The 24,511-nt window shown below is 41.8% G+C and overlaps 1 protein-coding gene and 1 long non-coding RNA gene across 3 annotated transcripts in view; one reads left to right on the top strand and one right to left on the bottom strand.

Annotated features, from left to right (window-relative positions):
- The window catches only part of LOC149978350 (uncharacterized), a 39,375-nt gene extending 33,862 nt beyond the window's left edge, over window positions 1–5,513 (bottom strand). Inside the window, exon 1 of the long non-coding RNA XR_016486368.1 lies at window positions 5,373–5,513. This is a non-coding gene — a long non-coding RNA (uncharacterized LOC149978350). The remainder of the gene's footprint in view (window positions 1–5,372) is intronic.
- LOC110487786 (glutamate receptor 3) overlaps window positions 1–24,511 on the top strand; it is a 292,170-nt gene that overhangs the window by 165,395 nt on the left and 102,264 nt on the right. For both annotated transcript variants that reach the window (XM_036943367.2, XM_036943366.2), the window contains exon 4: window positions 21,230–21,417. In XM_036943367.2, the coding sequence (XP_036799262.2) occupies window positions 21,230–21,417 (188 nt within the window). The remainder of the gene's footprint in view (window positions 1–21,229; window positions 21,418–24,511) is intronic.

Raw genomic sequence — 24,511 nt, 5'->3', positions numbered from 1 at the left:
TGTAGCCTATACCAGATAAAATGTAGCCTGTACTGGATAGAATGTAGCCTATACCAGATAGAATGTAGCCTATACCAGATATAATGTAGCCTATAACAGATATAATGTAGCCTATACCAGATAGAATGTAGCCTATACCAGATAAAATGTAGCCTGTACTGGATAGAATGTAGCCTATACCAGATATAATGTAGCCTATACCAGATAAAATGTAGCCTATACTGGATAGAATGTAGCCTATACCAGATAGAATGTAGCCTATACCAGGTAGAATGTAGCCTATACTGGATAGAATGTAGCCTATACAGGATAGATTGTAGCCTATACAGGATAGAATGTAGCCTATACTGGATAGAACGTAGCATATACAGGATAGAATGTAGCCTACACTGGATAGAATGTAGCCTACACTGGATAGAATGCAGCCTATACAGGATAGAATGTAGCCTACACTGGATAGAATGTAGCCTACACTGGATAGAATGTAGCCTATACAGGATAGAATGTAGCCTACACTGGATAGAATGTAGCCTATACTGGATAGAATGTAGCCTATACAGGATAGATTGTAGCCTATACAGGATAGAATGTAGCCTGTACTGGATAGACTGTTTCCTATACCAGATAGACTGTATCCTATACCAGATAGAATGTAGCCTGCACTAGATAGAATGTAGCCTATACTGGATAGAATGTAGCCTGTACTGGATAGAATGTAGCCTATACCAGATAGAATGTAGCCTATACCAGATAGAATGTAGCCTGTACTGGATATAATGTAGCCTATATCAGAATGTAGCCTGTACTGGATAGAATGTAGTCTATACCAGATAGAATGTAGCCTATACCAGATAGAATGTAGCCTGTACTGGATAGAATGTAGCCTATATCAGAATGTAGCCTGTACTGGATAGAATGTAGCCTATACCAGGTAGAATGTAGCCTATACCTGGTAGAATGTAGCCTATACCTGGTAGAATGTAGCCTATATCAGAATGTAGCCTATACCAGATAGAATGTAGCCTGTACTGGATAGAATGTAGCATATACCAGATAGAATGTAACCTGTACTGGATAGAATGTAGCCTATACCAGATAAAATGTAGCCTGTACTGGATAGAATGTAGCCTATACCAGATATAATGTAGCCTATACCAGATAGAATGTAGCCTATACCAGATATAATGTAGCCTATAACAGATATAATGTAGCCTATACCAGATAGAATGTAGCCTATACCAGATAAAATGTAGCCTGTACTGGATAGAATGTAGCCTATACCAGATATAATGTAGCCTATACCAGATAAAATGTAGCCTATACTGGATAGAATGTAGCCTATACCAGATAGAATGTAGCCTATACCAGGTAGAATGTAGCCTATACTGGATAGAATGTAGCCTATACAGGATAGATTGTAGCCTATACAGGATAGAATTTAGCCTATACCAGGTAGAATGTAGCCTATACTGGATAGAATGTAGCCAATACAGGATAGATTGTAGCCTATACAGGATAGATTGTAGCCTATACAGGATAGAATGTAGCCTATACAGGATAGATTGTAGCCTATACAGGATAGAATGTAGCCTATACCAGGTAGAATGTAGCCTATACTGGATAGAATGTAGCCTATACAGGATAGATTGTAGCCTATACAGGATAGAATGTAGCCTGTACTGGATAGACTGTATCCTATACCAGATAGACTGTATCCTATACCAGATAGAATGTAGCCTGCACTGGATAGAATGTAGCCTATACTGGATAGAATGTAGCCTGTACTGGATAGAATGTAGCCTATACCAGATAGAATGTAGCCTATACCAGATAGAATGTAGCCTGTACTGGATATAATGTAGCCTATATCAGAATGTAGCCTGTACTGGATAGAATGTAGCCTATACCAGATAGAATGTAGCCTATACCAGATAGAATGTAGCCTGTACTGGATAGAATGTAGCCTATATCAGAATGTAGCCTGTACTGGATAGAATGTAGCCTATACCAGGTAGAATGTAGCCTATACCTGGTAGAATGTAGCCTATACCTGGTAGAATGTAGCCTATATCAGAATGTAGCCTATACCAGATAGAATGTAGTCTATACTGGATAGAATGTAGCATATACCAGATAGAATGTAACCTGTACTGGATAGAATGTAGCCTATACCAGATAAAATGTAGCCTGTACTGGATAGAATGTAGCCTATACCAGATATAATGTAGCCTATACCAGATAGAATGTAGCCTATACCAGATATAATGTAGCCTATAACAGATATAATGTAGCCTATACCAGATAGAATGTAGCCTATACCAGATAAAATGTAGCCTGTACTGGATAGAATGTAGCCTATACCAGATATAATGTAGCCTATACCAGATAGAATGTAGCCTATACCAGATAGAATGTAGCCTATACCAGATAGAATGTAGCCTGTACCAGATAGAATGTAGCTGTAACGGCTGTCGTGGGAAGAAGGTGAGGACCAAAGCGCAGCGTGGTAAGTGTTCATCTTATTTCATGAAAACTGAACACTGAATAACAAAACAACAAAGAAACAACCGGAACAGTTCTGTCTGGTGCAGACACACAAAGACTGAAAACAACCACCCACAAACACAAAAAAACAGGCTACTAAATATGGTTCTCAATCAGGGACAACGATTGACAGCTGCCTCTGATTGAGAACCATACCAGGCCAAACACAGAAATAGAAAATCATAGAAGAACTAACATAGACAACCCACCCAACTCACGCCCTGACCATACTAAAACAAAAGACGAAACAAAGGAACTAAGGTCAGAGCGTGACAGTAGCCTGTACTGGGTAGAATGTGGCCCATACTGGATAGGTTATAGCCTACGTTTTCAATGGCATTCTACTGTAGATTACGAGAAATCAGTCTGTTTACACACCCCAGGTTGTTTCATGGAGTGGAACATGAGGAGAGGATGTCATGACATATCAACATTATTTACTAGGCTTGTGTTTGGCTTTGCTTTTACCTTGCAGTGATTTGTAGTGTCATGACTGCTTAATGTTCTGTAGCGGCAGTGTAAACGGCATTGGTCCTACGGTTAGTGAGGAAAATTAGTGGTTGGCCTGTGTCATTACTCTGTCTGAACATACCTCCTTGAGACCTAGTGGAGGACTTTTCTGTACATTTATATTTTTAGTGTTATGCATATCATCACAAAATTCAAAAAGCCTTATCAAGGGATTAGAATCTGAAATGAAATGTAGCACTGACCCTGGAGGACAGAGAAGGCACTCTTCCCCTCATGACTCATGATGACGCCTATGGAACAAATCGTGTGTGTGTGTGTGTGTGTGTGTGTGTGTGTGTGTGTGTGTGTGTGTGTGTGTGTGCATAAATCTGTGTGTGTGTGTGTGTGTGGAATACAGCTGACTGCTCTAGTAGTCTGTGGGCTGTGTACGTTAAAAGCCATGGAAAAAGCCCTCCATCTCTCTAACCATCTATATTCATGCACTTCTAAAGATTTGCCCTCCTCACACAGCGTTTCTGTTTGATTTCATATCAGCTGTGTGTGTGATTAGGTTATAACAGCTCTTGGCTGAAGACTCCAGTAGATCAAAGGTTTTGGCTTGTCGGTTAGCTCTGCTATACTTCTCTTCTCAACTCAGAATGGTTCTTCAGCCTAAATGGAGAGGAGAGAGAGCCACTGAAGCTTGATCATTTGCCAATGGGCACAGAGTTCTAAAGAAAGACTCTATTAGCTCTATACACAGATATAGGCCACAGTCGTTTTGGTCTCAGCCCTGCAGCCCTGCTGTTCTGAATCTGAATAGGTCAGTCAGTTGGCTGAACCATGGGCTTTGTCCCAATTTGCAACCTATTTCCTATGGGTCCTGGTCAAAAGTAGTGCACTAAGTAGGGAATAAAGTGGCATTTGGATCACAGACAAGGTGAATGAAATACCAAAGGTGCACAAGATCATCATGACACCATATCAAGAAACACTGAAGAAAGAGAGAGAGGGAGAGAAAGAGAGAGAGAGCGAGAGAGAGAGAGGGGGGGAGAGAAAGAGAGAGAGAGGGAGAGAAAGAGAGAGAGAGACGGACGGACACATACTCTGGGTTTCGATCATGTCAACACACATTCTTCTCAGGGATCTCCCTCATCATCTGAGCATTACGCTGAGCCCAAAGGTAAACACTCACCAGTCACTAATAGGTGTTTATTTAGGCTTAGTTGACATCAGAGGATTAGATGATACTTATTGCCCTCGGTTAATTTGGAAAGATACTTTCAAAAGGCCCCAACAGTAACTATCATTAAGATTGAACATCAGCCACTCTGCTTTCTTTAGTTTAAGATGGATCCTTGCTGAACTGTAATATGAAATAAAATCCCAGACTGATGGTAGTCCGATTACTGCTTTCTCTTTCTCCTCTTCTCCCATTTCACTTAACTTTTGTAAAAAAAAACATTAACATCCCAGCTCTGTCTGTATCCTGCCTTGTATACTTTTAAAAGTCAACTCATTCATCTTGGTGGTTTCAACCCAGGACGTTTCTGGTGTCATTTCAGGACCCTGGACAGAGCTCAGAAGGGGTTACTGTCCATAGGGTGTTTCTGGTGTCATTTCAGGACCCTGGACAGAGCTCAGAAGGGGTTACTGTCCACAGGACGTTTCTGGTGTCATTTCAGGACCCTGGACAGAGTTCAGAGGGGGTTAACAGTCCACAGGACGTTTCTGGTGTCATTTCAGGACCCTGGACAGAGCTCAGAGGGGGTTAATAGTCCACAGGACGTTTCTGGTGTCATTTCAGGACCCTGGGCAGAGCTCAGAAGGGGTTACTGTCCATAGGGTGTTTCTGATGTCATTTCAGGACCCTGGGCAGAGCTCAGAAGGGGTTACTTACTGTCCATAGGGTGTTTCTGGTGTCATTTCAGGACCATGGATAGAGCTCAGAAAGGTTTTACAGTCCACCAGGCCATCCGGTCTCCTTATTTACCAGAGTTAGAATATTTTACAAATTGTCAAACCACAATATTTCTTCCCTCCTCTTCTTCCCACAGTCTTTAAACTTTTTGATCATTATCCAATAAGATGATAATCCATTGCAGACAGTTACAAGGCAGTACAGTGGTAGCCTAATGAAGTGTATGCCGCAGGAGAAAATTAGCATATTGCATGTGTGTGATTTGTCTGTTTATCTCTTAGCCTTCAATATCTGCGCCCAAATGGAAATCTAATTAACATATTACAAAAATCCCCATAAAAATCTGTCTATTTAAGCTAGAAATATCTGTTTTTTTTGCATGGGCTGTGGTTCAATATAGAGACTATAGAGAACATACAACAATGCTACCGTAATAAAAACATTTAAGTTTACATACCTAGATGAAGGGGGCTGTACTTTCCAGGCATGTCCAGCTGAAGTCCTGACTGCCTTTTAGGTCGAACAGTTGGTGGAAGTGAATGCACATCATCCTCTAGCACAGTTTGCCAATGGTCCTCTCCCTCTGTGGTAGTTGCCGCTGGTGCGCTGGCCCTCCTCCGCTTCTAGGCTGGCCTCTTCACACCTTTAGATGGCAAGGTGGGGGTGGGTGTGGAGCCAGAGACAGCAGCAGGGGTCAGACTGGAGGAACCAGTTCCTATGTTTGAATGAGTGTGTGGTGGAGGACTTGAATGTGGTCTCTTTGGATTTGGTTCCCAGAGGTCATCTCTGCCACTATTGAGGATTAAAAAAACTCAAGTTTACTATTACTTATTTGATTTAAACTTTATTTTAGCAGGGGGTGAGCCCTGAATCAATACATAAAATACACAACACATATATATAAACACATATATATAATATAGAGTATGGGGAACACAATCACTTTAATGAAATAAAATTGAAGTCGAAAGTTTACATACACTTAGGTTGGAGTCATTAAAACTCATTTGTCAACCACTCCACAAATTTCTTGTTAACAAACTATAGGTTTGGCAAGTCGGTTAGAACATCTACTTTGTGCATGACACAAGTAATTTTTCCAACAAGATTATTTCACTTATAATCCACTGTATCACAATTCCAGAGTCAATTGGGAGTGTACCTGTGGATGCATTTCAAGGCCTACCTTCAAACTCAGTGCCTCTTTGCTTGACATAATGGAAAAATCAAAAGAAATCAGCCAAGACCTCAGAAAAAAAGGGTAGACCTCCACAAATCTTGTTCATCCTTGGGAGCAATTTCCAAATGCCTGAAGGTACCACGTTCATCTGTACAAACAATTGTACGCAAGTATAAACACCATGGGACCACGCAGCCGTCATACCGCTCAGGAAGGAGACGCGTTCTGTCTCCTAGAGATGAAAGTACTTTGGTGCGAAAAGTGCAAATCAACAGCAAAGGACCTTGTGAAGATGCTGGAGGAAACAGGTACAAAAGCATCTTATCCACAGTAAAATGAGTCCTATATCGACATAACCTGAAAGGCCGCTCAGCAGCGAAGAAGCCACTGATCCAAAACTGCCATAAAAAAAGCCAAACTACGGTTTGCAACTGCACATGGGGACAAAGATCTTACTTTTTGTAGAAATGTCCTCTGGTCTGATGAAACAAAAATAGAAATGTTTGGCCATAATGACCATCGTTATGCTTGGAGGAAAAAAGGGGAAGCTTGCAAGCTCAAGAACACCAAAATAGATGGCATCATGAGAATGGAAAATTATGTGGATATATTGAAGCAACATCTCAAGACATCAGTCAGGAAGTTAAAGCTTGGTTGCAAATGGGTCTTCCAAATGGACAATGGCCCCAAGCATACTTCCAAAGTTGTGGCCAAATGGCTTAAGGACAACAAAGTCAAGGTGTTTGAGTGGCCATCCCAAAGCCCTGACATAAATACTATAGAAAATGTGTGGGCAGAACTGATAAAGCATGTGCGAGCAAGGAGGCCTACAAACCTGACTCAGTTCCACCAGCTCTGTCAGTAGGAATAGGCCAAAATTCACCCAACTTATTGTGTGAAGCTTGTAGAAGGCAACCTGACACGTTTGACCCAAGTTAAACAATTTAAAGGCAATGCCACCAAATACTAATTGAGTGTATGTAAACTTCTGACCCACTTGGAATTTGATGAAAGTGAAATGAAAGTGAAATAAATCACTCTCTACTATTTTTCTGACATTTCACATTCTTAAAATAAAGTGCTAATCCTAACTGACCTAAGACAGGGAATCTTTTTCTAGGATTAAACGTCAGGAGTTGAGTTGAGTTGAGTTGAGTTGAGTTGAACCGCTAGAGTCCCAAGTTGAGTTGAACCGCTAGCGTCCCTCCTGGCCAACATCCAGTGAGATTGCAGAGCGCCAAATTCAAATACAGAAATACTCATTACAAAAATTCAGAAAAGATACAACTATTTTACATAGGTTTAAAGATGAACTTCTTATGAATCCAACCACAGTGTCAGATTTCAAAAATGCTTTATGGCAAAAGCATACCTTAGCCCAGCATAACATAGCCCAGCAGACAAATAATTACAAACAGTAACCAGCCAAGTAGAAGAGTTACACAAGTCAGAAATAGAGAAAAAAAGAATCACTTACCTTTGATGATCTTCATATGGTTGCACTCAGAAGATATTCATTTATTCAATAAATGTTCCTCTTGTTTGATAAAGTCTCTTTTTATATCCGAAAACCTCAGTTTTGTTTGCGCGTTTTCTTCAGTAATCCACAGGCTCAAATGCAGTCACAACAGGCAGACCAAAAAATCTCAATTGTATCCGTAAAGTTCATAGAACGATGTTTATATTCAATCCTCAGGTTGTTTTTAGCCTAAATAATTGATCATATTTTAACTGAACAATAACGTCATCAATATAAAAGGTAAACAAGAAAGGCACTTGTTCTGTGACATGGCAGGGTCCACTCATTCAGACTGCTCTTACTCCCTCATTTTTCAGAATACAAGCCTGAAACAATTTCTAAAGACTGTTGACATCTAGTGGAAGGCATAGGAACTGCAATTTGAGTCCTTAACCTCTTGATCCTACTTGAGACGCAGACGTCTCAAGTAGGCACCTGGAAATGCAAATGCGCTACGCTAAATGCTAAATGTACTCGTTAAAACTCAAACGTTCATTAAAATACACATGCAGGGTATTGAATTAAAGCTACACTCGTTGTGAATCTAGCCAACAAGTCAGATTTTTAAAATGCTTTTCGGCGAAAGCATGAGAAGCTATTATCTGATAGCATGCAACACCCCAAAATGGCTGAAGGGGACGTAAACAAAATAATTAGCGTAGCCGGCGCTACACAAAAACGCAGAAATAAAATATAAAACATTCATTACCTTTGATGATATTCTTTGTTGGCACTCCTATATGTCCCATAAACATCACAAATTGGTATTTTTCCCGATTAAATCCGTCCATGTATGCTCAAAATATCCATTTGTATAGCCTGTCTAGTTCAGGAAAAAAGCTATCTTCCAACGCAACGTCATTTTTAAAAATTATATAAGTTGCCTATATTCTTTGACAAAACACTTCAACCTACTTTTGTAACCCAACTTTAGGTATTTGTAAACGTTAATAAGCGATCAAATTGATCACTGGGCGATCTGTATTCAATAGCAGCTAATTAAGAAAACAATGTCCATTTTTCAATCTTCCAAAATCGATTGTTGTAGGCTGGATGGAATGACGGATCTATTGGTCATGTCTCATAGGATTTTTGTCAATGAAAATGACGTTTTTGACATCGTGTGGAAGCTGTAGGAATTGCATCCGTGTCCATATTCAATTTGGTTTCCTTTAAACAATACATGAAAGTGGCGCATTGATACTTTTTTCAGCTTTCAGTGACCAGTTTTTCTTGCGCTTTTCGATGAAACACACGCTCTGTTATAGTCACAGCCGTGATTTAACCAGTTTTAGAAACTTCAGAGTGTTTTCTATCCACACATACTAATCATATGCATATACTATATTCCTGGCATGAGTAGCAGGACGCTGAAATGTTGCGCGATTTTTAACAGAATGTTCGAAAAAGGAGGGGGTAGAATGAAGAGGTTTTAATCAATGGATACTGTAATGGCATTGACTAGAAAACTACAACAACAAAAAATCCTACTTCCTGAATGGATTTTTCTCAGGGTTTCGCCTGCCTAATAAGTTCTGTTATACTCACAGACACTATTTTAACAGTTTTAGAAACGTTAGAGTGATGTCTATTCAATCCTACCAATTATATGCATATCCTATCTTCTGGGCCTGAGTAGAAGGTAGTTTAATTTGAGCACGCTTTTCATCCAAAATTCCAAATGCTGCCCCCTACCCTAGAGAAGTTGAATGTATTTGGCTAAGGTGTACATAAACTTCGGACCAGTAGGAAATAAGACACTCAACAGCCACAACCACGGCATGTCCTAGCCAACATAACATACACATTGGCTAAGCTAATACATTGTATGCCAAGGGTCTATATAGCTAGCTAGCTAGATAGCCAATGAGCTAGAAATCAAATAAAAATATCTCAAATCAATATGCAAACCGTTTAAACAACTGCATTAGTATGAGAAGCAAAAACGCATTTTACTTCCTGATGAAGGCTGAAGTGTTGTCATGAGTGCGAACATGTGTGTTTTTCAAGACAGAAGACCAGAGATGAGAAGACCAGTAAGGACTTGTGAGGGATGACGATTGTGTCGGTGTCCCAAATAGAACCCTACTAAACTAGTGCACCATCTAGGGAACATAGTGCCATTTGGGATGACGTCTGTAAAAACACAGGCAGGAAGCAAGAAGCATGACGTCTGTCACACGGGCAGGAAGCAAGAAGCGTGACGTCTGTCTTGCAGGCAGGAAGCAAGAATCGTGACGTCTGTCACACGGGCAGGAAGCAAGAATCGTGACGTCTGTCACACGGGCAGGAAGCAAGAATCGTGACGTCTGTCACACGGGCAGGAAGCAAGAAGCGTGACGTCTGTCTTGCAGGCAGGAAGCAAGAATCGTGACGTCTGTCACACGGGCAGGAAGCAAGAGTCGTGACGTCTGTCATGCAGGCAGGAAGCAAGAATTGTGACGTTTGTCACACAGGCAGGAAGAAAGTAGGTTGACGTCTGTCACACAGGCAGGAAGCAGTTAGCATGATGTCTGTCACACAGGCAGGAAGCAACGTGGAGCCGATCTCACTGACAGCTTGATCTCAGACAACAGCTCTGCTTTTAACACAGAAAGCCCTGGTGCCATCTGCTTTGATGGGACTGATCTCAGACAACAGCTCTGCTTTTAACACAGACAGCCCTGGTGCCATCTGCTTTGATGGGACTGATCTCAGACTGCAGCTCTGCTTTAAACACAGACAACCCTGGTGCCATCTGTTTTGATGGGACTGATCTCAGACTGCAGCTCTGCTTTAAACACAGACAACCCTGGTGCCATTTGTTTTGATGGGACTGGACTGGATGGGCATGGAAAGAGGATGGAAGAAGATACACAGGGAAGAGTCAACCCTTACTCACTGACAGAGTGGGCTACACGCATAGGGAATGTTGTCACTGAAGAGAGCACAGTATGTCTGATGTTGCTAGTTGGACATATCCTCTGATATTCTTCTGCCAGAAAGATACAGTATGTTCAAAGGAAAGATGAGAAAAGGAGATTACAGTTTTACCCTGATGATCAGAGGCTCCCATACACACACACACACACACACACACACACACACACCATCACCACCACCACCACCACCACTTGTACTGCAGTGATTTATAGAGGACATCTTGTTGTTGTCTTCCAGACAGTGTGTAGTCGACCATATTACATTTTTAGATGTGATTCAGGTGTGAGGAGAGATGCTCTCTTATAAGGATGGCTGTAAATGGGATGTATAGTTCTGCAGCTTAAATAGCACCCTATTCCCTATATAGTGTGCTACTTTTGAATATACTGTATGATGCCATTTGTCTGTGTTGAGCTGTGTAATAAAGGTAGGATACCGCAGGGGGTTATGAGAAGTGTCGAACTCTGACTCTGAGGTAGGATACAGCAGGGGGTTATGAGAAGTGTCGAACTCTGACCGTGCCTCAGAGTTCCTGATGCACTTCATCAGATAATGAATCAACAATGATGTGGTCATCAATCCTGTCTGGCAAGGGCATGGTCTTATTGTCTGTGATTTAGACTAGCATGGATGGTCATGCAAATTCAGCCCCAGCCCGGTGAAGCATTGAATCGTCCATATTTAACTTTCAATGTTAATTAGGCCAGAGAGATCTGATGAGCGAGCAACTAACAGGGCTATAGGAGAATGATTACCACATCCATACACCATGAGCTAATCTGGTGTTATCTCTATTTGTTTTATTTGTTCACGCTGTTCTGGGTGAAGAAGTAGCTGTTGCGTCCCGTCATCTTTGCTGCGTTCGTTTGTTCACGCTGTTCTGGGTGAAGAAGTAGCTGTTGCGTCCCGTCATCTTTGCTGCGTTCGTTTGTTCACGCTGCGTTGCTGCTGACTTCTCAGAAAAGAAAGTGTGGAATAAAAAAAAATTGAATGTCATCCAATTCTGCTAAATAATATTTACCAGCTAAATCCATCTCTTCATTTCCATACAAATGTAAAACTAGGGAGGCATGGAATCTTCTCTACATCTCAAATTAATCAAAAATGTTCACATAGAGATCAGGGTGCTGCCGGCAGCACGGAGAGAGAGAGCGAGAGACAAGGAGGGAGGGAGAAAATGACTCCTTTCAAAATAAAAGCCATTTGAGATGCTAATCAGAATGACCCGTCTCTGTTTTTACATCTGAACATTTGTTTTACTTCTTCTAGCACAATGATGATTTAAGACAATTGGACGGATTGGAAATATGGATGAATGCATATTCACAATGCCCTCTTTCTTCATCTTCTTTCCTCTCTACTGTTCCCCCCCTTCGGACTGAAGGGAGCGATAACTTCTGCTGCTTATGAAGTGACAAAATACTTCCAGGGTCTTCATTTTATAATATAACAGCCTTTTAAAATGGTCTGAAAAGTCCCTGTTAAAGGACCTGTCTCTAATGCTAATGGTACAAGCATCAGGGATTACAGTGTTGTCAGTCTACATATTAAGCATCAGGGATTTCAGTGCTGTCAGTCTACATAATAAGCATCAGGGATTACAGTGTTGTCAATCTACATATTAAGCATCAGGGATTACAGTGCTGTCAGTCTACATATTAAGCATCAGGGATTACAGTGTTGTCAGTCTACATATTAAGCATCAGGGATTACAGTGTTGTCAGTCTACATATTAAGCATCAGGGATTACAGTGTTGTCAGTCTACCGATTAAGCATCAGGGATTACAGTGTTGTCAATCTACATATCAAGCATCAGGGATTACAGTGTTGTCAGTCTACATATTAAGCATCAGGGATTACAGTGCTGTCAGTCTACATATTAAGCATATTAACCTGAACATAACCACCACTCTACCTGAACATAACCACCACTCCATCCGAACATAACCACCACTCTACCTGAACATAACCACCACTCCACCTGAACATAACCACCAATCTACCCGAACATAACCACCACTCCATCCGAACATAACCACCACTCTACCTAAACATAACCACCACTCTACCTGAACATAACCACCACTCTACCTGAACATAACCATCAATCTACCTGAACATAACCACCACTCTACCTGAACATAACCACCACTCTACCTGAACATAACCATCAATCTACCTGAATTTAACCACCACTCCACCTGAACATAACCACCAATCTACCTGTACATAACCACCACTCCACCTGAACATAACCACCACTCCACCTGAACATAACCACCACTCCACCCTAACGTAACCACCACTCTACCTGAACATAACCATCACTCTACCCGAACGTAACCACCACTCTACCTGAACATAACCACCACTCTACCCGAACGTAACCACCACTCTACCTTAACATAACCACCACTCTACCCGAACGTAACCACCACTCTACCTGAACATAACCACCACTCTACCCGAACATAACCACCACTCCATCCGAACATAACCACCACTCTACCCGAACATAACCACCACTCTACCTAAACATAACCACCACTCTACCTGAACATAACCACCACTCCACCTGAACATAACCAACACTCCACTCGAACATAACCACCACTCTACCTGAACATAACCACCACTCTACCTGAACATAACCACCACTCCACCTGAACATAACCACCACTCTACCTGAACATAACCACCACTCTACCTAAGCATAACCACCACTCCACTTGCTCATCAATGCCTTTCTTAAATCTTGTTATGGCTGCAAACCCAATACCGGGATCGATATGACAACTACTAGTGAAAAAAGAGGGCGCCAAATTCAAACCACAGAAATGTCATAATTACAATTCCTAAAACATACATGTTTTATATAATTTTAAAGGTAATCTTGTTGTTAATCCCACCAAAGTGTCCGATTTTCAAATAGGCTTTTCAGCGAAAGCACTACAAACGATTATGTTAGGTCTCCACCAAACCACAATAAGCACAGCCATTTTCCAGCGAAATATAGCATTCACAAAAAGCAGAAATAAAGATAAAATGAATCACTAACCTTGAATTATCTTCATTAGATGACACTCATAGGACTTCATGTTACACAAGACATGCATGTTTTGTTTGATAAAGTTCATATTTATATAAAAAAATCGGAGTTTACATTGGTTTATTAGATTCACTAGTTCCAAAAACATCAAGTGATTTTGCATAGCCACATAGTTTCAACAGAAATACTAATCATAAATGTAGATGATTATACAAGTTATACACATGGAATTATAGATATACCTCTCCTTAATGCAACCGCTGTGTCAGATTTTTTAAAAGTTGACGGAAAAAGCAACACATGCAATAATCTGAGACGGAGCTCAGAACAGAAGCCAAATTAGCCGCCATGTTGGAGTCAACAGAAACCAGAAAATACATGATAAATGTTTCCTTACCTTTGATGAACTTCATCAGAATGCAGTCCTAGGAATCCCAGGTCCACAATAAATGCTTGATTTGTTCGAAAATGTATGTTATTTATGTCCAATTAGCTACTTTGGTTAGCGCATTTGGTAAACAATTCCAAAGCCACAAGCGCGTCCACTATAACGTGACGAAATGTCCAAAAATTTCGTAACAGTCAGTAGAAACATGTCAAATGATGTACTGAATCAATCTTTAGAATGTTGTTTACATACATCTTGAATAACGTTCCAACCGGAGAATTAGAATGATTTCAGATGACCGGTGGAACGCTGGTCCTTCCCCTGTGAACGTGCATGGTGAAAGCATGGTCAACTCGTGGCAGTGGTGACTATTTCCTGTGTCATTCGACCCCCCTTCATATTAGAGTCATCAGACACAGTTCTATTGACTGTTGACATCTAGTGGAAGGTGTAGGAAGTGAAAACTCATCCATATCTCGCTGTAATTTCAATGAGAGCTTGGTTGAAAATCTGCCACCCCAGAAAACAAACAGGAAGTGGAATTTCTCAGGTTTTTGCCTGCTATATGAGTTCTGTTATACTCACAGACATAATTCAAACAGTTTTAGAAACTACAGATGTTTTCTATCCAATACTACTACTAATATGCAAATATTAGCAACTATGACTGAGGAGCAGCCCTTTGAATATGGGCACCTCTGTGCACCTTTCATCCAAGCTACTCAATACTGCCCCTGCAGCCATAAGAAGTTAAAATCAATACACAGAAGTATATATTTTTAAACCTGCATATTTTGCTAAAAGAAATCCAGGTTAGAAGGCAATATTAACCAGGTGAAATTGTGTCACTTCTCTTGCGTTCATTGCACGCAGAGTCAATGTATATGCAACAGTTTGGGCCCCCTAATTTGCCAGAATTTTGACATAACATTGAAGGTTGTGCAATGTAACAGGAATATTTAGACTTATGGACGGTTCCGTATTTCACTGAAAGAATAAACGTCTTGTTTTCGAGATGATTTCTGGATGATTTCTGGAGTTTCTGGATTTGACCATATTAATGACCTAAGGCTCGTATTTCTGTGTGTTATTATGTTATAACTAAGTCTATGATTTGATAGAGCAGTCTGACTGAGCGATAGTAGGCACCAGCAGGCTCGTAAGCATTCATTCAAACAGCACTTTAGTGCATTTTGACAGCAGCTCGTTGCTGTGCTTCAAGCATTGAGCTGTTTATGACTTCAAGCCTATCAACTCCCCAGATTAGGCTGTGAAATGGCTAGCTAGTCAGCGGGGTGCGCGCTAATAGCGTTTCAAATGTCACTCGCTCTGAGACTTGGAGTGGTTGTTACCCTTACTCTGCAAGGGCCGCGGCTTTTGTGGAGCGATGGGTAACGCTGCTTCGAGGGTGGCTGTTGTCGATGTGTTCCTGGTTCGAGGCCAGGTAGGGGCGAGGTGAGGGACGGAAGCTATACTGTTACACTACTAAAGTGGCAATACTAAAGTGCCTATAAGAACATCCAATAGTCAAAGGTATATGAAATACAAATCGTATAGAGAGAAATATTCCTATAATTCCTATAATAACTACAACCTAAAACTTCTTACCTGGGAATACTGAAGACTCATGTTAAAAGGAACCACCAGCTTTCATATGTTCTCATGTTCTGAGCAAGGAACTTAAACGTTTGCTTTTTTACATGGCACATATTGCACTTTTACTTCTCCAACACTTTGTTTTTGCATTATTTAAACCAAATTGAACATGTTTAATTTTATTTGAGGCTAAATTGATTTTATTGATGTGTTTTATTAAGCTAAAATAAGTGTTCATTCAGTATTGTTTTAATTGTGATTATTACAAAAACATTTTTTAAACAAGTCGGCCGATTAATCGGTATCGGCTTTTTTTTTGGTCCTCCAATAATCGGTATCGGTTTCGACGTTGAAAAATGATAATCGGTCGACCTCTACTCTCTAGTGCAGGCCATTTGACTTGTGTCATCTCTAACACCTGAGGACTGAGGAGGGTGAAGGGTACAGTACAGACTCCTTGTGTATCACAGCAATGGTTACATTATGTAACCCATGATTACTTAGCTGGTTTATACTCTGTACATGTAGTGGAGGATGAAACAGTCATGACCTGGATGTGTGTGTACATGTTTGTACAGTGTGTTTGTGTTTGTTCAATCGCCTCGCTCCTCACCGAAAAGGTAATTTGGTGGAGAGGGGAGATCCGCAGTGGCAGGGTGCATGCTGGGTGTAAAGACACAGAACCTAAGTTGCTCAGCCCCTATCATCCCTGTGCAAGCAAAAACAACCACAACTTGATGTTGTTGTGGTCTGTGTGTTTGGCTCTGTGAGGTTAATGTCTGTAGTAGGTCCATAGAGACAAGGCTGGTAGCCTAGTGGTTAGAGCGTTGGGCCAGTAACTGAAAGGTTGCTCGATCGAATCCCCGACCTGACAAGGTAAAAATATATCGTTCTTCTCCTGAGCAAGGCAATTAACCCCTTGTTCCCCAGGCACCAAAGACGTGGATGTTGTTAAAGACAACCCCCCCCCCCCCCCCCCCCCCCCGCACCTCTCTGATTCAGATGGATTGGGTTAAATGCGGAAGACACAATTCAGTTGAAAGCTTTCAGTTGTACAACTAACTAAGTATCTCCCTTAGCGAGGTAGACTGACTCACTGGGAACATTAAACTACATGCTTTTTTTCTCTCTCTGCTCTCTTTCTCTTCACTATCCTGTGACAAGGCAATTTGCATAATCCCCATATATTTCATTGTTCGCAATAATATGAATCATCATTTGTGATAAATCAGTACATCTGACAGGAAGTGTTTCGGAGGTAGATTGTGCTGTTGTAGTGAGTTCTGTACGCTAAGGCTTGAGTTCCTATAGCAAAAAGGACAATTTGTAGAGTTCAATGGGTAGATGCTGGAAAAAAAAAGCTTTAGTGCGTCTACCTTCACGAGAACAATCACATTGTCTCTGACTTAATGATTAATTTTCCTTTACCGCCGCTCATATTCTCTCTCTCTCCGTACGTCTAAAAAAAAACATGTTGTAAAGAAAAATATTATTTCAGCTTGAAGGAAACCTTCAATCTCTCACGGAGAGCTCTAGCTCTGTTATTCCAATGATTTATTCTACAGTACTGGTAACCCTATTGCCCACATGGCCCAATGTACCTTGGTCAAAAGCGGTGCACTAAATATAAAACAGGGTTCCATTTGGGCAGCAGCCACCACAATAGGGGGAGCTGGATAAATCTTTCATTTTTTATTTGCCTTTATTTTTAATTGAGTTGGCACAACGTTCCAATGACGTTCCAATGACAGATTGGAGGTAAGATAGTGTTTCTCTACAATGTCAATGTTAACATGAGGTTGACTTAAATGTCACGATTAAACGATGTCAACACACGATCACATCGACCATCAGCCGTCAGCCATCTAACGTTAGCTCTAGTTAATAATATGGAGGTCATCAGCCCTCCTCTAGTTAATAACATGGAGGTCATCAGCCCTCCTCTAGTTAATCACATGGAGATCACCAGCCCTCCTCTAGTTAATAACATGGAGATCATCAGCCCTCCTCTAGTTAATAACATGGAGATCATCAGCCCTCCTCTAGTTAATAACATGGAGATCATCAGCCCTCCTCTAGTTAATAACATGGAGATCACCAGCCCTCCTCTAGTTAATAACCTGGAGATCACCAGCCCTCCTCTAGTTAATAACATGGAGATCACCAGCCCTCCTCTAGTTAATAACATGGAGATCACCAGCCCTCCTCTAGTTAATAACATGGAGATCAGCAGCCCTCCTGTAGTTAATTACCTGGAGATCACCAGCCCTCCTCTAGTTAATCACATGGAGATCACCAGCCCTCCTCTAGTTAATAACATGGAGATCACCAGCCTTCCTCTAGTTAATAACATCGAGATCACCAGCCTTCCTCTAGTTAATAACATGGAGATCACCAGCCCTCCTCTAGTTAATAACATGGAGATCACCAGCCTTCCTCTAGTTAATAACATGGAGATCACCAGCCTTCCTCTAGTTAATAACATGGAGATCACCAGCCCTCCTCTAGTTAATTACATGGAGATCACCAGCCCTCCTCTAGTTAATCACATGGAGATCACCAGCCTTCCTCTAGTTAATAACATGGAGATCACCAGCCTTCCTCTAGTTAATAACATGGAGATCACCAGCCCTCCTCTAGTTAATAACATGGAGATCACCAGCCTTCCTCTAGTTAATCACATGGAGATCACCAGCCCTCCTCTAGTTAATCACATGGAGATCACCAGCCCTCCTCTAGTTAATCACATGGAGATCACCAGCCCTCCTCTAGTTAATCACATGGAGATCACCAGCCTTCCTCTAGTTAATAACATGGAGATCACCAGCCCTTCTCTAGTTAATAACATGGAGAACACCAGCCTTCCTCTAGTTAATCACAAGGAGATCACCAGCCCTCCTCTAGTTAATCACATGGAGATCACCAGCCCTCCTCTAGTTAATAACATGGAGATCACCAGCCCTCCTCTAGTTAATAACATGGAGATCAGCAGCCCTCCTCTAGTTAATTACCTGGAGATCACCAGCCCTCCTCTAGTTAATCACATGGAGATCACCAGCCTTCCTGTAGTTAATAACATGGAGATCATCAGCCCTCCTCTAGTTAATAACATGGAGATCATCAGCCCTCCTCTAGTTAATAACATGGAGGTCATCAGCCCTCCTCTAGTTAATCACATGGAGATCACCAGCCCTCCTCTAGTTAATAACATGGAGATCATCAACCCTCCTCTAGTTAATAACATGGAGATCACCAGCCCTCCTCTAGTTAATAACAGGGAGATCACCAGCCTTCATGTAGTTAATAACATGGAGATCACCAGCCCTCCTCTAGTTAACAACATGGAGATCATCAGCCCTCCTCTAGTTAATTACATGGAGATCACCAGCCCTCCTCTAGTTAATAACATGGAGATCACCAGCCTTCCTCTAGTTAATAACCTGGAGATCACCAGCCCTCCTCTAGTTAATCACATGGAGATCACCAGCCCTCCTCTAGTTAATCACATGGAGAACACCAGCCTTCCTCTAGTTAATAACATGGAGATCACCAGCCTTCCTCTAGTTAATAACATGGAGATCACCAGCCCTCCTCTAGTTAATCACATGGAGATCACCAGCCCTCCTCTAGTTAATCACATGGAGATCACCAGCCCTCCTCTAGTTAATCACATGGAGATCACCAGCCTTCCTCTAGTTAATAACATGGAGATCACCAGCCCTCCTCTAGTTAATTACATGGAGAACACCAGCCTTCCTCTAGTTAATCACATGGAGATCACCAGCCCTCCTCTAGTTAATAACATGGAGATCACCAGCCCTCCTCTAGTTAATAACATGGAGATCACCAGCCCTCCTCTAGTTAATAACATGGAGATCACCAGCCCTCCTCTAGTTAATAACATGGAGATCACCAGCCTTCCTCTAGTTAATAACATGGAGATCACCAGCCTTCCTCTAGTTAATAACATGGAGATCACCAGCCCGCCTCTAGTTAATAACATGGAGATCACCAGCCCTCCTCTAGTTAATAACATGGAGATCACCAGCCCTCCTCTAGTTAATAACATGGAGAACACCAGCCTTCCTCTAGTTTATCACATGGAGATCACCAGCCCTCCTCTAGTTAATCACATGGAGATCACCAGCCCTCCTCTAGTTAATAACATGGAGATCACCAGCCCTCCTCTAGTTAATAACATGGAGATCACCAGCCCTCCTCTAGTTAATAACATGGAGATCACCAGCCTTCCTCTAGTTAATAACATGGAGATCACCAGCCTTCCTCTAGTTAATTACATGGAGATCACCAGCCCGCCTCTAGTTAATAACATGGAGATCACCAGCCCTCCTCTAGTTAATAACATGGAGATCATCAGCCTTCCTCTAGTTAATAACATGGAGATCACCAGCCTTCCTCTAGTTAATAACATGGAGATCACCAGCCCGCCTCTAGTTAATAACATGGAGATCACCAGCCCTCCTCTAGTTAATAACATGGAGATCACCATCCCTCCTCTAGTTAATAACATGGAGATCACCAGCCCTCCTCTAGTTAATAACATGGAGATCATCAGCCCTCCTCTAGTTAATAACATGGAGATCACCAGCCCTCCTCTAGTTAATAACATGGAGATCACCAGCCCTCCTCTAGTTAATAACATGGAGATCACCAGCCCTCCTCTAGTTAATAACATGGAGATCACCAGCCTTCCTCTAGTTAATAACATGGAGATCACCAGTCTTCCTCTAGTTAATAACATGGAGATCACCAGCCTTCCTCTAGTTAATCACATGGAGACCACCAGCCTTCCTCTAGTTAATAACATGGAGATCACCAGCCCTCCTCTAGTTAATAACAGGGAGATCACCAGCCTTCCTCTAGTTAATAACATGGAGATCACCAGCCCTCCTCTAGTTAATAACATGGAGATCACCAGCCCTCCTCTAGTTAATAACAGGGAGATCACCAGCCTTCCTCTAGTTAATAACATGGAGATCACCAGCCCTCCTCTAGTTAATAACATGGAGATCACCAGCCTTCCTCTAGTTAATAACAGGGAGATCACCAGCCCTCCTCTAGTTAATAACAGGGAGATCACCAGCCCGCCTCTAGTTAATAACATGGAGATCACCAGCCCTCCTCTAGTTAATCACATGGAGATCACCAGCCCTCCTCTAGTTAATAACATGGAGATCACCAGCCTTCCTCTAGTTAATAACATGGAGATCACCAGCCTTCCTCTAGTTAATTACATGGAGATCACCAGCCCTCCTCTAGTTAATAACATGGAGATCACCAGCCTTCCTCTAGTTAATAACATGGAGATCACCAGCCTTCCTGTAGTTAAATAAACTTCATATTTTCTGGTCAATGCACAATTTCATTTACTGTCATTTACTAACCCCTTTCTCAGTTGATTCAACTTATTATAAATGGCTCTGGTTCCTTTTCTACCCCTCTCTCTCTCTCTCTCACTCTCTCTCTCTCTCTCACTCACTCTCTCACTCACTCTCTCTCTCTTTCTCACTCTCTTTCTCTCTCTCATTCTCACTTTCTCTCACTCTCACTCTCCCTCACTCTCACTTTCTCTCACTCACTCTCTCTCTCTCTCTCTCTCTCTCTCTCTCTCTCACTCTCTCTTTCTCGCTCTCTCTAGGTTTCTCTATCCTTCAGGCCATCATGGAGTCGGCCGTAACCAACAGCTGGCAGGTGACGGCTCGGTCTGTGGGGAGCATCACAGATGCAGCAGAGTTCAAACGGATCATCGAGGAGATGGACAGGAGGCAGGAGAAACGATACGTCATTGACTGTGAGGTGGACAGGATCAACACTATCCTAGAACAGGTAGGACTCAGACTCAGACTTACAAAACACAATGAGCTATAGGTTTACCTACCGCAGGACTCCCCTCGAAGCAAACCATTGACTATGTACAGACCCAGCGTGCGACAGAGCTGCAGGAGTTTATGTTTTGTAGTTGTGTCTAGAGGGGCATATGGGGGAGGGAATACTGTCACCTTCAGGTGTTTCTCTCCTTGTGTGCTGAGAGTGTCATGTTCTTAGGTCTCCACAGTCTAGTATATGTCCCTCGGCCTGGAGATGGTTGATCTCCCCCTCTAGGATGAAGAAACTGTCTTCATTAATATCTGGGTATTCTATTGGGGGATATAGGTAACACACAGGAGGACATTTTTCTCTGATGAGATCATTTCCATAGTTATTTCAAACCAGATATAAAACGCTCCTTTTTTTATTAATTTAATCAAGTGGGTTATGTCTGCTCTATACCAAATTAGCATACCCCCTGAGTCCCTTCCCTGTTTCACTCTGTGTAGTTTGATGGATGGGACTACCAGCTCTCTGTAACCTAGAGGGCAACCAGTGGGTCCATCTCCTCTATACCATGTCTCTTGTAGAATAACATTGTCTGTATTTCTGAAGTCCAGGTTCCTGCTCTTTAGGCTAAAGGCAGATGACCTCAGGCTTGGGATATTCCAGGATGAGATATTGAAGGCTTTGTGTTCCATAAAGTGTATAATGCATTTGGTTGTGTGGTTTGGCCTCCGACAGGTATGTGTGAGCAAAGCCTGCTCAGCATCTGATACATGCCATTGGCTTGGGCCAGATTAGCTCTCTCTCTGTCCCCTGTCCCCCCCCCCCACCACCTTTTCTCAGGGCTTAATGCCTCTACACTGCTTAATAACCCCTCAGTTTATCGTTGCAGACGTCTATATGTCTCTATGCCTGAAAGGCAATCAGACACATAATTGTATTCCTCTTGTTGATAGCATTTCACTTAGCTATATTATATTGGTTTCTCCCTGCTTTACAATATCCCCTCAAAGAGTGTTAGTTTCAGTCTAATTCGATACCGGAGTCATAGTTTAACTCTGAATTGCTTTAGGTATTCATTAATTGTGTGTCATGTTATTACCGTCGCGCAGCTAAATGTCCTTACTCGATAATTCTAGGGTAAATTGTAAAAAAAAAATATCTATTCAACCTATATTCATTCAGTTCAGGATAAGCATGGGATTTTAAAAGGCTCTGTAGAGAATATACTGTCCTCAGACAATTTAATGGCTGCGTCTTTAACGGGGTTCTCAGATTTACTACCTATAATAGTACTAATAGTACTAATACTACTAATAGTACTAATACTACTAACAGTACTAATAGTACTAATAGTACTAATCTGCATGTGTTCTAAGCATTTTCATGAGAAATCACTCAATGTCTCTATTCTCATATTTAATGAGGGTTTGGTCGCTGGTGTAATCACCCCCCCCCCCCTCCCCCCTTCAATATTGTATCTTGTTCATTTACTGTAGTGTTTAAGAAGAGAGGAGGCACTCAACACAAGGCCTTCACCTCCCTCCAGGGCAGCAGTGGGCATACTCACACGTACATGCTCAGTTCCGTCGCCTCATCGTGGGTTGTCTAAGCTTCAGCTGATTGGACTCATTTTTCCAATGCTTCAGTGATGACTCAGAAGCTGCTAGACTTTGCCATATCTAGCCCCCTAGGGTGTTCCATTATTCTGTTAGTCTGGTCCCCTACGGTGTTCCAATATTCTGTAAGTCTGGCCCCCTAGGGTGTTCCATTATTCTGTAAGTCTGGTCCCCTAGGGATTCCATTATTCTGTAAGTCTGGCCCCCTAGGGTGTTCCATTATTCTGCAAGTCTGGTCCCCTACGGTGTTCCAATATTCTGTAAGTCTGGCCCCCTAGGGTGTTCCATTATTCTGTAAGTCTGGTCCCCTAGGGATTCCATTATTCTGTAAGTCTGGTCCCCTAGGGATTCCATTATTCTGTATGTCTGGTCCCCTAAGGATTCCATTATTCTGTAAGTCTGGTCTCCTAGGGATTCCATTATTCTGTAAGTCTGGTCCCCTAGGGATTCCATTATTCTGTAAGTCTGGCCCCCTAAGGATTCCATTATTCTGTAAGTCTGGTCCCCTAGGGATTCCATTATTCTGTAAGTCTGGTCCCCTAGGGATTCCATTATTCTGTACGTCTGGTCCCCTAGGGATTCCATTATTCTGTAAGTCTGGTCCCCTAGGGATTCCATTATTCTGTACGTCTGGTCCCCTAGGGATTCCATTATTCTGTAAGTCTGGTCCCCTAGGGATTCCATTATTCTGTACGTCTGGTCCCCTAGGGATTCCATTATTCTGTAAGTCTGGTCCCCTAGGGATTCCATTATTCTGTACGTCTGGTCCCCTAGGGATTCCATTATTCTGTAAGTCTGGTCCCCTAGGGATTCCATTATTCTGTAAGTCTGGTCCCCTAGGGATTCCATTATTCTGTATGTCTGGTCCCCTAAGGATTCCATTATTCTGTAAGTCTGGTCCCCAGTGGTGGAAAAATGACAAAATTGTCAAACTGTAGTAAAAGTAAAGATACCTTAATAGAAAATGACTCAAGTAAAAGTAAAAGTCACCCAGTAAAATTCTACTTGAGCAAAAGTCTAAAATATTTGGTTTTAAGAGTACTTAAGTATCAAAAGTAAATGGAATTACTAAAATGTACTTAAGTGTCCTTTGATGATCAGTACAGATATATATGTTTTGCCTGTCATACAATGCACTGCAGCTAAATGAATCCAATGGTGAGCCTTCCCTTACAACTTAATAGATAAGGCACCGCTACTCTCTCTGGGTGTTTCCCAAATGGCACCCTATTGTTCCAGAGCCCTATGGACCCTGGTTAAAGTAGTGTACTTTCTAGTGCATATGGTGTCAATCGGAACAAGTCCTCTGACTCACCCCAATGACTGTAATTCATAGAACAATCAACAACAACAATATGATGATGTCATATATAATGTATGTAATGTATATAGCATTGCACTCACAGATGAGGACAGTCAACAGATGGTATTTATATTATAACCCACTGATGAGGACAGTAAACAGATGGTATTTATATTATAACCCA

The sequence above is a fragment of the Oncorhynchus mykiss genome, chromosome 14 (genome assembly GCF_057628025.1).
Source record: "Oncorhynchus mykiss isolate SJ-2025 chromosome 14, ASM5762802v1, whole genome shotgun sequence".
Classification (NCBI taxonomy): domain Eukaryota; kingdom Metazoa; phylum Chordata; class Actinopteri; order Salmoniformes; family Salmonidae; genus Oncorhynchus; species Oncorhynchus mykiss.
Note: the sequence above shows the minus strand (reverse complement) of the source record. Positions and strands in the feature narration are given on the sequence as shown.